Genomic DNA, 15,381 nt, shown 5'->3' on the forward strand with positions numbered 1-15,381 from the left:
ATGAACACATAAAACGAAAAATCTAAAGTGAGTATCAAGATTTCATTTTTAGTTCATAAAAGATATTGAAGTCAAATTCCTTTCTATAAACACAGAAGAGTTGGCCACAGTGAGAAAATGTAAGAAAACATCAGTTTCTACCGTGGAAAACACAGCAGGAGGTCTATTTTTTTAAAAAAGTATTTCAGTGACAGGAATTCCTATAAAAAGATTAAATATTCTTGTCATAATGACAAGAAACCTTCATAGCTTCAATAATCTTGAAAACCTTCACAGCTTCACCTTTTGCCAACTAAATTTAGAACACATACAATAAACTCCTCATACAGAATACTTTTGTACTAGAAAACAGGTAATTCACATTCTGATAAAGAGCAAAAGACAAGTGCTTTATTATGAGAACTGTTCAAGTAAAATTTCAGTGTGCACCAGTGAAAGTGAATAAAGATTTGCATCAATTTTTTTTGAATGAACACTAGGTTAAAAAGGGGCTACACATTTTTTTTTTTCCAAACACCACCCTTTGCTAAGGCAAAAAAAAAAAAAAAAAAAAACTTCACTTAATTTTAGAACATAACTGTTACAGAAGAAAGCTACATCACAGTACAGTACAGAATGTAAAATTCACCCTAGTCTGGAAGCCATTATGGAATGGCACATCACCTACACTTAGACCTTCTAATGTAGGTTGGAATTACAGTATTTATCACAGCTTTATTTTCTTTAAACTGATAAAATTTGAATACACTTTCTATTTTTCAGGAGTGTGCAGATGGGGCCCATATGTTGATATTACAGTAATTACAACAGTAAATAACATTGCACAGTCAACCTCCAAGGCTAATTCAGTATAAAATAACAAGTATTAAAATGTACCTTTACTAGTGGTTTTACATCGCATATATCACTAATTATGAAAGAAAAGTAGGCAAATGCCCAATCACAAAGCTGCACATTATAGGCATAATGATGTGGAATAAATACAAGAAATCTGGCAAAATATTTAAAACAAACGAGTTACATGGGAACAAACTCAACAACCACATAAGCATAAATCAATAATATACTGTTATAAATAGTATGTTTTGCTCACAAGTCTCTTAAGTACTTATAGATATTACAGTGGCAGGGGTGAATGAAGAAGATAGGAGGAGAATGAGGCAAATGTTTCCAATGCCAGTTAATTCCTGAGGTGGCATTATTTCTTAACTGATGCATTGATCAACACTGTAAAGATGAGTTTGTGCTATGAAACAGTCCCAATATTATTATATTCCCGCAATTATATTGCGGTATGCTGGAGGCAGCAAACCTACGTGACAATTTATGTTGTAATAGCCAGATAAAGTATGTTTTTTTTCTTTTAAATTTTGTTGCTACAATTAGCAGTGGGTCAGAAAACACTTCAAAGTTCAAAAGAAACTTGATGTAGATTTAACTTTTTCCCCAGTACTTCTTAGTTAGCTCAAGGCAATGCTATTATTGAATTTCATGTACTTGAATTTAAAAACTCTTAAGTGCCAACACTGTAAACATTTTGTATCTTCTCAACTAAACCTTGTGGGATAACAAGGAAAAGAGCAAAGATAAGCAGTAATAATTTTGTGTATAATAAAGCTGATCTATTTTTCAGCTTCTGGTTTAAATTTAAATATGATTTTAAAACAATTTTTAAAGGTCCATGCTACAACTTTGTAAAGACTATTTCTATGCACTTTTAATTCTGGACACAATTTTCAAAATTGCATGATGGAGGTAAGAATTTAAAAAACCCACCAGAATGTAAGTAACAGGGAAGAACATTTTCAAATCAAAGCATCAAACGTACATTCATGTGCAGAAATCTAGACAACTATACAAGGTTTTAAGCAATCGTGTTTTATTATACAACTCTATGAACAGAAAATGAACAGAAATACACAATATACTTACCTGTACATGTGAACCTACTTTTTAAGCTACAGATATTTATTATAGTTCATACTGACTTTAATTTTACAGTTCATAACTATGTATAACCTTATTGCATTAAGGGCAAATTCTACATGGGGAGATTCACAGGCAGACCACATTAGGCATTACCAGTACATTCAAAAACTGTACCTCATATATTATGTATCTTCCCTGAACCTGTAAATTTGGACTTCTTTACAGCTTAAGCTCATTTGCTATTTTTGATGCAATGTTCTTAAAGGCAATAGATGTCCCGGATATTCGCTTGAAGCGGACCCCATTAAGTGACAGTCGTGGCAACTTGCAGACTTCCATCTCCCACTGCACGAGGCTATCCTGTCTAGCATCTCCATGGACACAGAAAAGCAAAAATCTCTCTTTTTGCTCATAATCACAGTTATTCGCATCTAACACTTTTCGGATTTCTCTCATCATGTCATTAGGGTCCATTGAACTAGTGGTCTTCATACTCCATGTGAACCGCAAAGAACGCGGCTTAGAATCTTTACCCTCTTCCTTGTCTCTTTCTTTTGGTTCCCCTGATGTACTTCTGGAAGAAGAGGGCAACGGGAAGGAATGAAAACAAATATTTCACTCAGAAAAGAGATCAAAACGCACATAAAATCTAAGTGGTCATAATTCAGTGCCTAACAAAACTACGTAATTTGCAGACTACCCTCAGATGGACGCCAAGATTTATGTTATCTTGCTGTTACAGAAACACACCCCAAGATGCCACCTGTTTTGACTTTTAATATTGTCAATCTAAAATAGCATTTTTCTTAAATATAAGTGGCTTGAGGGAAACATGTCTGCAACTGAAAGTGAAGAACTTAATACCTTCTTCAGTTCCATATTTCTCTGTTCAAGCACACACAAAATAGGAACCACTAATATTCTATTTGGAAATAACACATTTTTGAAATATAAAAAAATATTTCTGCCTTTTTGGATAGGAGGAATATAATAACTTCAGAGGGAAAGATAATTCGTTTACCTGATAAGGTTGAGAAAGAATGTTGTACTGCAATTATGTAAAGACGTTAGATTATACCACATGTCTCAGTGTCCTCCAGTGATTTCTCATTTCACTAAAGACATCCTTAAAACAGTCTACAACATTCCCCATGACTTGCACTCCAACTTCTACTCTCCCCACCCCATTTCCTAGAATTTTTCTCCTTCCTCACTCCTATCAGAACACAATGGCCTCCATGCTATTCCTGGAACACACGGGTTATGTTCTTGCTATAAGGCTGTTGCACAGACTGTTCCCTCTGTCATGAATGCTTCTCCCCAGATGGCTGTGACGCTAACTCCTTTACTTTTTTCAAATCTCTGCTCACTTTCTTCATGAGGCTTCCCCTTACCACCCTACTGTACCCTAACTCCCATCCTAGCATGGCCAACCCCCCTTAGCCTGCTTTAATTTTTCTCTATAGCACTTACACATTCTAACATATTATTTAATCCATTTGTTAGGGTGTTTACTGCCTGAGTCTATCATTAGATTGTAAACTCCAGGAGGGCAAGGAATTTTATCTATTTCATTCACTGATCTATCTCAGGCATCTAGAACTGTGCTGGGTAAATAGTAATCATTAACATATTTGTTAAATGACTAAATCTCACTGAATTTTACTTATTGCAGGCATCCCACAAGTAATATGGAAACAAAAAACCTATTTCAAATAGTCATAGGAAGAAACCTGCATAGCTTCATCAAAGTTAATAGATCATTCGTGATACAGAAAATCCTGTAATTAAATTTCTTGAACAATTATCCAAATAGAGATGTTACACTGCATTATCTCACTTCTGTGATTTAAGAAAAAAAAAAAAGTACCTTGAAAGGAGTTTATAATCTACTGCATAAATATTTTAAATTAATATATATACATTTTATATCAATAGTATAATATATATTCATGTATAATTTTATATATATATTATTTATTTCATTTCTAAATGAAATAAAGTGTCTGAGCCTAGGTATCTGAGTCCCCAAAGCTCTGCAAACTATGCAGTCTTGAGAAAATAAGGAAAGGAATAGGTAGAGAAAATAAATTTCCAAAGACTATTAATAAGTATGGGAAGTATGTACTTCATGTTCTCTATTTCTCTTTTTGCCCACTGAATCTAAGCCATTACATCACAGGCCTCTTAGGGCTTGCAAGCCAACCAGAGTCATTTACCAAGGTCACATGTATAATTCTGGTGGATTTGGCATGCTGGAAGGGACTTGAGAGATCAGTTGACTGAGCACTCATTTTAAAGATGGAACTGATGGCTGGAAAACTTAGAATTACTTTTCTGTGGTTCACACCTGTAATCCCAGCACTTTGGGAGGCCAAGGTGGGAGGACCATGAGGTCAGGAGTCTGAGACCAGCCTGGCCAACATGGTGAAACCTTGTCTCTACTAAAAATATAAAAATTAGCCAGGTGTGGTGGCACACGCCTGTAATCCCAGCTACTCGGGAGGCTGAGGCAGGAGAATTGCTTGAACCCGGGAGGCAGAGGTTGCAGTGAGCTGAGATCGTGTGACTGCACTCCAGCCTAGGCAACAGAGCAAAACTTTGTCTCAGAAAAAAAAAAAAAAAAATTAGTTTTCTGAACTTACAGAGCTAATGAGTTGAAAAGTAAAGACTAGAATTCAGGGGTATTATTCTAAGTCTAGTTTCCTTCTATTCCACCTTAAGATGACTTTAAGACAATAAAATTTTTTTTTTGCACGGTCTCACAGACATTGCCACTGATAATATCAATTCTAGAAAGCTCCTGGAAATGTGCATATTAATATAATAACAACTAACATTTATTGAGTATTTACTAGGTGCAGGAACTGCCCTAAGTGCCTAAAATGTATTAATTACTCATTTACCCCTCAGAACAATCCTAGGAGGCAGGTAGAGTGAGGACATGGAGGCACACAGAGTTGAAGTAACTTCCCCAAAGCCACACAGTAAAGTAAGTGGTAGAACACAGCAGAAACCCATGCACTCTGGCTGAGAACCTGTACTTCTAACCACAGTATCACCCCATCTTCCTGAAATGACAGAACCTCACTATAACTGGCTTGATCCCACCTATGTTCCTTGCTGTTTTTTTTCCATCTGTAAAATAGGCATTTTCACCTAGTTGTGAAAATTAAATGACCAGAAAGTACTTTATAGTTAGTATTCAATAAGTTAGTTCAAAAGCAAAAATAGAACCAAACCCAACAACAACCAAACAAAACGGAATGTGAAAAGTATTGTGTAAACATTTATAAAAGATCAGTTACTAATTCTTATAATGCAATAAAATTATGTAGTTGTATCAAAAGGATAAAAATGTAACTATTAATGGCCAATTGCAACGCACACACTACTAAATGTCTCAGAGGGAAATTTAGTGGAAATATAGGATGAAATGCAAGGAGGGGCTCAAAAGTGAAGACTAAGTGAGGGAGAGGCTAAGAACAAGTCCTCCATGTTTATGCAAAAGGCAGAAGAAAGTGAAGAATATTCGTCTTGCTCCCCTGTGGCTCCGTACCATGGTGACTCAGGTACCTAACTCTACAAAGAAACATTTCAACTATTATTACTAAATATAAATATAGCACAGTTTGTTAAAAAGACTACATGGGAATGCTATAGTTTTCCCAAAGTTAATTATGTTTTATATTTTAAGTAATTTGAAAAGTAGAAATCAAACTGGAGGCTTGTGTTCAGCTGGTCACAATAGTTTCTGAATGAAGCCAGAGTCTTTCGTACTGTGGAATACTTGTTGGTTGTAAAATTTACGTTGCAACCCTTAAGGCTTGTGTACACTCAAAATAAATTAATGCCTTCATTTCTTAAATTTCCCATTTGTAAAATATTAACACAAGTACTAACATGTCCATAATGTGGTCCCTAGAACAGCAGCATAAGCATCTCCTGGGGACTTGTTAGAAATGTAAATGCACAGGCACCTGCCTCAGCCCCTGAATCAGAAACCCTGAGTGTGGGATCCAGTAATCTTTTTATCAAGTCTTCCCTGTAATTCTGATTGTGCTCAGATATGAAACCCATTGCCAGAATGAATATACAACTAGCATTAAATGTCAAAAAAAGAAATCCCCAAAAGTATGGCAGGATAGAATTTTTAAATGTGGTCAAACATTGAATTCTCACCTAAAATATATTACTAACATCAAATCTTCCTTCCCTGTTCTGTGTTATTTGTGCTATTTGACTCACACTAATTTTAGTTACATTACTTTAGTGAGAAAAATATCAGGACATTTAATCTATTAATTCTTCAGCTTGACATACTTTATAGAACAGAAATCCTATTTTTTTAGCAAGTACACAATTCCAATGCATGTTTGGAAAACAAACTTAAAGTTGACTGACTTGAATGCTAGGTAATGTTATGAAAACCCACCCCAATATAAAAATCTAAAATATGCATGCTATCTAGTTATTAGATCTATTCATGACCATTAAGTGCTCGAAGTATTTCAAAAGTACGTTTTCACACACAGGGACCTAGCAGCGAAGTATTAATAGTGGCTCCTCACCTTGAGGTGTCGGTTCTGCCACTGGCTTCGCCTTCACTTGGATCCCTCAAAACAAAGTGAAGGTTGAGATTTAATGATAAAAGTAAAAAATATATCAAGAAAACCTATATCTAAAATTATTTTAAAATTAGCTTGTTGAGCAAACTTCTACCGTGACAGTTTTCTATCACTAGTCAGTCTGAGACTATTTCTCATGTTTTTCATCATAACCGCATGTAATTTATCATTTATTGAGCGTCTACTCATTTTTGTCAACAGGCAATATAAGGTGAAAGTTTAGAATTTTTTTTCATAATCTTCCAATTCCCAGCCACAATTCATTTGAAGTCATAATTTATCTTTTGGTTTAGTTTAATCTAAAGTTAAAACTACTTAATAATTATCAACAGCAAGATTCAACTCCAAATTTGTGATTATGTATAATTTTAGTAGTCGCTCAATTTAGAAAATATATACATTAACTTTGTAGTTAGCAAATAAATACCAATTTCTAAATAAGCAATTTCTCTTAGAAGTTAGGCTAACAATTCATGCACATGATAAAATATTACAGCAAATTAACAGCCTATCCATGTAGGCAAGTCTAAAAACATGGATTCAATCTTAAATAAAAACACTAACCTTACCTTGATATCCACCTGTGAAATAAAACCAAGAAAACACTACTAATTGTTCTGAGTTGCATGTAATTAATATTTTTGAAGTCTACCAAAATTTTAATGCTTTGCTATTTTTAAAAGTAATTAAATATCTTGTGATAGAGGGTAAAATACTATTAAATAGTGGGAAAAATCACCAACTTGAATCCTTAAGTTAATGTTGTCTTAATGTTTTAGCCATTCCAGAAACATTTCTATTAATTACGTAAAATTAATGCAGTAAGAATAAAATCAGTGGTACTCTCCCATCCCCCAAATTAATAAAACATACCCACACACCAAGCTCTAAAATTTTAAATTGTTCTTAAGAATATGAATGCCTCATGCCTCTCAGGGTCTTTAACTAATACATGCCTTTCTTAACAAACATATTATGAAAAAAATTTTTTTCTATCTGAATTTAAAAGAATACTAAAATGTATTCTCACATTCGAATGTAATTTCTTAAATTTCTATTTTTAATAACTGGCATTTTCATTGGGAAGAATAATAAAAATTCAATGCCATCTATACAAATCCATTTTTATTATAGCACATTGAAATAAATAAAACATTTTTGAGCAGGCTCAAAGTGAAATGTACATTTTCAGTTACATGTAGATGAACTGATAGACACAGATGGGCAGTGTACCAACTTGGCAAGCAAGACAGTAATGCTGTCGACTCCCACTGCTAAGACAAAATTCCTTTAGGAAGGGACAAAAATCTCACTGGACTTTTCTGTCCTATTTATATTATGCTTTATTATTCACTATTAGCAAACACCTATTCCACAGCTGCTAAACTTAAAGCATTAGGAGTGAAATGTCCCTTAGACCCTATTTCCTCTGCTATAATTGACTGAAATCGCGATTGACCCATATCCTGCTCCTGCCTACCTGGATGCCAGTAGGAACATTGGAAGAATTTCTGCTATTGGCAATTGTTTTGGAAGAGCCCAGGAAGTCTGCTTTAAGTAGCCATGGTAGGAGGCAGATGGGGCTACAGAAGGTGCAGCTGGCTCTAACAGCATATGCAGCACAGCATGCTCTCCAACACTTAACACTTAAAAAACAATGACCTACACATAGCAATATATACTCAACTGAACAAATTGGGTTATTCCCTATATAAGAATGAGCTATGGTTAGAAAATCATAAGGTTTGGTGTAGAAGTGAGCCATGCAGGTATTTAGGGCAGAGAATTGCAGGCAGAAGGAATAGCAGGTACACAATGCCAAAACAGTGCTTAATGTACTTGAGGACAGTCTGGTGCCTGGGTGGCTGGTGTGGAAGTGGCAAGAAGAAGAGTGGGAGAAGAAGAGGTCAGAGCAGAAATGGATGGCCAGGTTACACAAAGCCCCACAGGCTATGGCGAGGGCACAGAATTGTATTCTAAGCAAAGCGAAAGCTAATCAGGGGCTTTAAATCTAAGAGTGACATGATCAGATTGACATGACACTGCTGAAACAGAAGAGGAGGACAAGGACAGAAACTAGCAGAACTATGAGGTGGTGAAAGATGAAGAGTGGTTCAGAGTATGAAGGCAGTGGCGGGAGTGATGGAAGCAGCTAAATCCTGGAAATGCTGTGAAGGTAAAGCCCACACAAATTGCCAATGGATCTGATGTGGTATGAGGAAAAGAATTGTCAAGGACAACTCCAAGGTTTATGGTCCGAGCAACTGTAAGGACAAGGCTGCCAATTCCTAAGACAGTGAAGAACGAGGGAAGGATAAGCATGGGAAGAGAAACGAGAGTAGGGTTTTGAACATGTTCTGTTTCAGAGTCTATAATGTATCTAAGTGGAGAGGCTGAGCAGCAGTTGGATGTAAGAGTCTGCAGTTCAGGAGAGAGATGTGGGCTGGAGATACACTGGGGAGTTGTTCACACAGGATGGAATCTAATGTCATAAGCCTGACTGAGATCACCAAGAGTGTAAGGAAAACCAGAGAAAAAAACATGTCCAAAGACTGAGCCCTGGGGCATTCTAATATTTAGAGGTTGGGGGAAAGGCAAGGGAATCTGAAAAAAGCCAGCAAAGAAGTCTGAGAAGCGATAGCTAGCCTGTGAGGTAGGAGAAAACCAGAGCCAAGCAAGGGAAATGCTTTAACTGTGTGGAATGTTTCAAGACAGTTAAGTTGCTCACAGGATGGCAGGAGCCCCATCAGTCTCACTTGCTGCTGTACAATAGCTCCTATGAAAGGCCTTGCATGTAGGTCTCCACATATGTGTTCAATGACTATATGGCAGTCCTTTATCAGAACCTCCCAACAGACCAGCTCTAAGGCACTTTCTTGCTTTGACATTCTATCTCATTACTTCCTTTCCACAGTACTGTTTCCCCTAGAGTCTAAATTTTTGTTGCAGAGTTAAGAGAAATATTTTGCACAATGCTTAATGCACAATTAGTAATCAAGCACTAAACTACAAACCTATTTTTCTTCACTTTAATTCTGGCTTAACCGTGAGAAAGTACTGGCTTTTTGAAATGGCCTTAAATAGACAAATTCCAAAAGCAGAAACTACTGATATTCTGACTAGTACCCTGCAGATGGCCGGCTAACACCGTGATCTACCTTCCATGCTGACTCTGTTGGTGAACTTTTAGTTCTTTCTGTAGCAAGTTGTCATGCTGCATAGTAATTGCCCAAATGGTACAAAGTCACTGACTGATATGGTTAGAAATTTATGTTACATTTGAGGCTTTAAAAGTTTTTAATTCAGCTATGTGATACTGGGCAAACTGATACATGAACCAAGTCTATAAATAGCTCCATGACAAGGCACGTAAGACTGAAGCTGCTTCTTCTCTTTTCCACATCCACTCTTTGAAATCCTAGGAACAGTAATAACATTGGAAACTAAGTATTTAATTAGTATTTCTTAAAGCAAGTATAATTATTTCTTACCCATCATTGAAGGCTCAGCTGAAATGATTATATGATAGGGTGCCTTCACTGTCTCCCTAGATAGAAACAATTCTATCTTCCTCTGGAATCCAGCATGTTGCCCACACTTTTTAGCACATGTTCTGCTTTATATCACAGCTAGTTGTTTGTCTGCTTCTTACAAGACTATAAGAATCTGGAGGGCACAGATGCCGTCTTACCTATCTTTAGATTCTGTTCTGCACCTAACACAGTGCTTTGCTTGTCGCAGGGCTTAAGTAGGCATTTAGTGGGACACAGGAATAGATCAAATCGACATCAGCCTGCATTGTAGTAGCAACTTGTATCATCAATGTGCACTGTACATGTATGCATAGTAAACACAGTAAGTATGCTTACTTTTTAGAAAGTATAATTGTATTGTTTAAGTAGATTAGACCTTTACTATACATGTATTCATTTTGCATTTACTATGTTGTGATGATAAGGTTTTATGATATAAAATTACATAAGTGATCTGTGACTCTGGTGTGTAGGCTTTTTATGCAAAGAAGAAAAAAACGTAAATGATATATTATTAGTAAGCAATATAAAAGTATTGTCAAGATAAATTTGAAGGAAACATGTAAACTCATTTCTTTTCCTCAATCACGGTTTTCAAATATAAAAATCTTTTGTTAAAACACATTTTTGAAGTCAAGTTTTTGTTCTTTCCATTTTACAGATTTTAAAAATCTCATTTTGTCCATTTTTTTCTTTCTCTCTCTTAAGGAAAAATACTTTATGTCTTCCTAGATTTTTTTCTTCCAACTCTGTAAAAGAGCAGCTCTAATGAAATGTTATGAAACCATTTTAGAAAATTACTATAAATATTAAAAAAAAGTCAAGTTTCCTTCGTAATCTCTAGAGGAAACAAAACACGACAGTACATTGGTACTGACCTGCGAACAAATTTGGATGTGATTTTGCTTATTATACCAGTTGACGTTCCCCTTCTGGCATGTGCAAATGCACCCGTTTCATGGGATGGTGAAGCAGGTGGCCCATTGTAAGCAGCGCTGCGTCGCTCCCGGAGCTGTTCACCATGGAAAGTGCTTCGGCTTGAGCTCCCTCGGGGAAAGCGGGTCCGGTCTGGAGTCGCAGTACTAATACTGTGAGCAGATGGGGAAGCAGCAGGCACTCTCTGGGTTGTACTGCTGGGACAAATTAAGATATATCATTTAGAATAATGACAGGAAAACCTTTCACTCATGCTAAAAACTTGAAACAAATAGCTATGGCTACTTCTTTTGGCCCTACTTTATTTGTTCACATTAGAGATGTGAGACATGGGTTAATTTTATTTACTATATCATTGGAGAGGAGTAAAATTTCAGTTTGAAACTAGGTACCTTTTGTTTGGTCACTAAAAATTAAGAAATGACTCAAACAGGGACACAAAGATAAATACTTTTCAGTATCACAAACGCCAAACCAGGGGTACTGCAAATATTTTTTTAATATTCTCCTGAAACCACTTAGCAATCAATGTTGAACACAAATTTTATTGTTTATTAAAAAGGCTTTGAATAAAATAATTTCCTATTTCTAATTTAGGCCTCAGTGATGGTACAACATCACACGGTACTACCAATATGCCCAACAAATCCAACAGAGGGTTAAAATGCTCAGATGTACTGAATTTGAGAAATCTTAAAATAGAAAAATACTAGAAAAACAATTACAAAATTTTATATCTGAACAGGCTCTTTGAGTTCATCAGTTTCATTGACAGGAAAACTGAAGTCCAGTTTCATTAAGAACAAGGAATTCAGCCTGATCATTATCCGTGGGTCTCAACTCCCAGTCTAGTGTTTGTTTGTATGTGTTTAAATCATAACAAAATCAGTTTACCTAAATGACAAATTAAGCAGCAATTCTTAACTTTATGGGGATGGACGTAAAATCAAATCCTTAAAAAAATTCCTCTAGAAAATGATTTAAGTTATACGTAACATTTCCAACAACAGCCAAAGTACATAGAAAGTTTATGTTACAATTCAATTTTTCCCCCATTACAAACACTGAATCTTATTAGAAAGGTCTTAATGTGATGGTGACTATCGTGTATTTTTCATATGGTGCTATATTTTTAGAAATTCTTAATGAACAAAATGAGATGTAACCAGCACATTACCCAGGCCGGTAAGCTTCAGAGCCGTCTTTAATGGTTGGCAGTGTGACTTTAATAGGATGACCAGAAGTGGACATGGACTTCTGGTGGCGGGGTCGTGCTGAGGGGACAGCAGAGGCCACAGAAGAGCCTGCAGAAGATATGCTACTCACAGACATCTCCGTAAGGCTTTCGCCATAAAGCAGTTGAGAAGACCATGGAAATGTAAAAAAGAAGAAAAATTGTGGTTTACTAAAATTTAAGAACTATATTTTTATAGTTTTTTATATTTTAAACTAACACCTTTCATGACTGAAACATTTGAAAGAAACGAGCATAGCGGCATTATTAATGACTAACAAAACAATTAATATTCTTATGAAAAGTATACAGGGTGAATTTATCACTATTATCCATGAAAAAAAACTCACACACACTTTATGTATGTAAATGGGAGAAAGTACAAAATTATTTTTGTGGATATACAATAATTTCAGATAAAATTATTATGACTGGAGTCATTTTTTACTTCCCCAAAACCACAGTTTGGTGTGATATGTTGCTGTAGTTCATTGTCCATTATTCATACAATCAGAATTGATAATTATACCAAAAATATTATCTCTGGATTCATCAAAACACTTTTAAATCATATCATGGTCAATAGATTAACTGTTGCAGATTAAAGGAGCTGCAGCTTAAAATTTAGTATAAGAAAAATCATAAGTCTGAAATCAATTTCCAATTATCTTATGTACAAAGAAGATACATTTTTCTTTGCATGCCTTACAATAGCACTTACTTTACATTCTTATTAAGTGAGAAGAAACAAATGTAAGAATGGTTTGTACACACTACTGAAATGACTGTAGGTGGTACTAAGAAAATAATTTCATTAGAATAGGCTCCATGTCTTTGTACTATATTGATGAGTAGTCCTTGTAACTCATGATAGAAAGAAGATACATTTTTTAAGTAATACAAATAATATGATTTATTATTATTTGAAATAAAACACTTTAAAAATTATGTGGTTCTGAATGATGAAAAATAAGATGGCCACATTTTTTTCAGAGGGAGGAAAATAAAGCCTTTATTCAGATATGGTAATGACTTGATGGGAGGTGAAAGGGAAGGAGGCAGCAGGTGCACAAAAGAAAAAGATTCAAATTATGAAGATGAAATTAGGATGGTATGATCTGCTTTGTTACAGAAAAATATTTACTATCAGATTTTACTCAGAAATTGGCAGGTAAAAAGATTTATTTCTTGTTTTCTCTAAATGTTTTCCCAACCTTCTATCCTGGTACAGGAGAGATGTCTCAGTAAGAATGGTTGGGTTGCAATCTTACTATTTCATGTAATAACTCCTTTTCTCCTGACCCATTCGGCTGCAGGCATTTCAGCAAGGGCACTAACACAGAACAACAGTAAAGGTATTACTACTTGGCACTGTGGCATTTACCTGCTGTCTTTTCCATTCTGCAATGCTGTGTATCGATCTGTGGTCCTTTCACAGACATATGTATTCCTTCTTGCCATGCTACCTCCAGAATACACATTGTTCTTCAAGAATAAAAAAAAGGCAATTAAAAAATTATAAATATATTTGTGGAAAGCCAAAGAAATATTATTTAAGCTGACTCTGCGAAAAATCCACAGAATTTTAATTGATTAGAATCTTATATTAACAAGAATTATCCCCTGCCTCTCTCTCTCATTTAGATTTCAGAAGCAAAAGACAAAGCATCAAAAATGAACTCATTACAGTTTTAGCTTATCCTCCTACAATAGCAGCCAGCAGTTTGGAAGCAATAGGAGAGCTGGGTTTCTGTTCACTCCCTCCTTTGTGAGCTGGTGGTAGAGAAAGGGCAGGAGCAGGGGTGTGAGCAGCTCTAAGTGACTAGGAGTGCAAGCCAACTCCACACTAAGTATCATCACCAACAGGAGCCTGGGGCAGTAAAGATGGCACGCCCACTCAGAAGCCTGTGGGCTGCCTTTCTTCACCTGCTTGGGAAACTCTCTCAACCACTGGGAATATTAAGCAGACTAAATGCCCCAGGATCAAAGGCATGTCCAGTTGAGGCCACCAACAGTGGTGCGTGCAGTGCCACACTGAAGATATTTCCTCAAGGCTCAGGTTTGAGCTAGAAGGAAGGCCAAGTCTGAGGAGCCTTGGAGAAAAGAGAGAAAATAAGCAAAAAGGGATAGATAGATGATTCTCCTTACCACGCACACAACCTTTGACCTGTAACCCATTGTTGTGCCTGCCAAATCCTGACCTACTCACTGGTAATAAAATATACAGAAATGATTTTCAGTGTGGATATAATACTCTTCTGTTTAATCCTTACTCCAACAGAATAAAAAAACTTGCTACTTTTGACTAACCCAGCATTTAAAATATATAGTCAACCTAAACATTATTGAATCATGAGGGCTATAAAGTTAATAAGATATTTGCTTGAATTCACTTTGAAGAAGGAAAAAAACTCATATAAACAAAACTGAATACAGATTTAAAATTTTTCAGTAGTGCAGGTTCCTAGATGGAAGGAATTTTGTCACCAGTTATATAAAAAGCATATGCTAAAAACTATAAAAGTATGGTAGCAAAACAGGCAAAGATTATTAAAATTTTTAGGTAAGACTTGGAACATGTAGGCCAATTGTGGTGGCTCATGCCTGTAATCCCAATACTTAGGGAGGCCTAGGAGGGCAGATTGTTTGAGGCTAGGAGTTCAAGACCAGCCTAGGCAACATGGTGAAACCCCATTTCCACAAAAAATACAAAAAAATTAGCTGAGTGTGATGGCACACACCTGTAGTCCCAGCTATTCAAGAAGCTTAAGTAGGAGGATCACCTGAGCCCAAGAAGTTGAGAAGAATACAGTGAGCTGTGATTGTACCACTGCACTCCAGCTTGGGCAACAGAGCGAGACCCTGTCTCAAAAAAAAAAAAAAAAAAAAAAGACTTGGTCCATGTTATTAAAGCAAAGAAAATTGATTTGATTATGCGGATGCATTATGAAACTAACTTACATTAAAATTCTCAAAAAACGAGGAATGTCATCGTATTTCATACTTTGAAAGACATTGTTTCATTACCTGCTTTCCCATTTAACATGATATTAACATCTATCCACAACAAGTGATACTAAAGTTTTATGGCTGTAGCCTATGCAACTGTACAGACATACCA

At 35.8% G+C, this 15,381-nt stretch overlaps 1 protein-coding gene across 7 annotated transcripts in view; it reads right to left on the reverse strand.

Annotated features, from left to right (window-relative positions):
- Nucleotides 1-368: 368 nt before the first annotated feature.
- MARK1 (microtubule affinity regulating kinase 1) overlaps nucleotides 369-15,381 on the reverse strand; it is a 143,042-nt gene continuing 128,029 nt past the window's right edge. For 4 of the 7 annotated variants that reach the window (XM_050761067.1, XM_050761104.1, XM_050761109.1 and 1 more), the window contains 5 exons: nucleotides 13,645-13,745; nucleotides 12,204-12,368; nucleotides 10,969-11,223; nucleotides 6,501-6,545; nucleotides 369-2,503 (listed from right to left, as the gene is read on the reverse strand). In XM_050761067.1, coding sequence (XP_050617024.1) covers nucleotides 2,149-2,503; nucleotides 6,501-6,545; nucleotides 10,969-11,223; nucleotides 12,204-12,368; nucleotides 13,645-13,745 — 921 coding nt within the window. In that variant the 3' untranslated portion in view covers nucleotides 369-2,148. The remainder of the gene's footprint in view (nucleotides 2,504-6,500; nucleotides 6,546-10,968; nucleotides 11,224-12,203; nucleotides 12,369-13,644; nucleotides 13,746-15,381) is intronic. The other 3 variants (XM_050761074.1, XM_050761092.1, XM_050761084.1) reach the window with 3 other exon arrangements.

Source organism: Macaca thibetana, chromosome 1 (genome assembly GCF_024542745.1).
Source record: "Macaca thibetana thibetana isolate TM-01 chromosome 1, ASM2454274v1, whole genome shotgun sequence".
NCBI lineage: Eukaryota > Metazoa > Chordata > Mammalia > Primates > Cercopithecidae > Macaca > Macaca thibetana.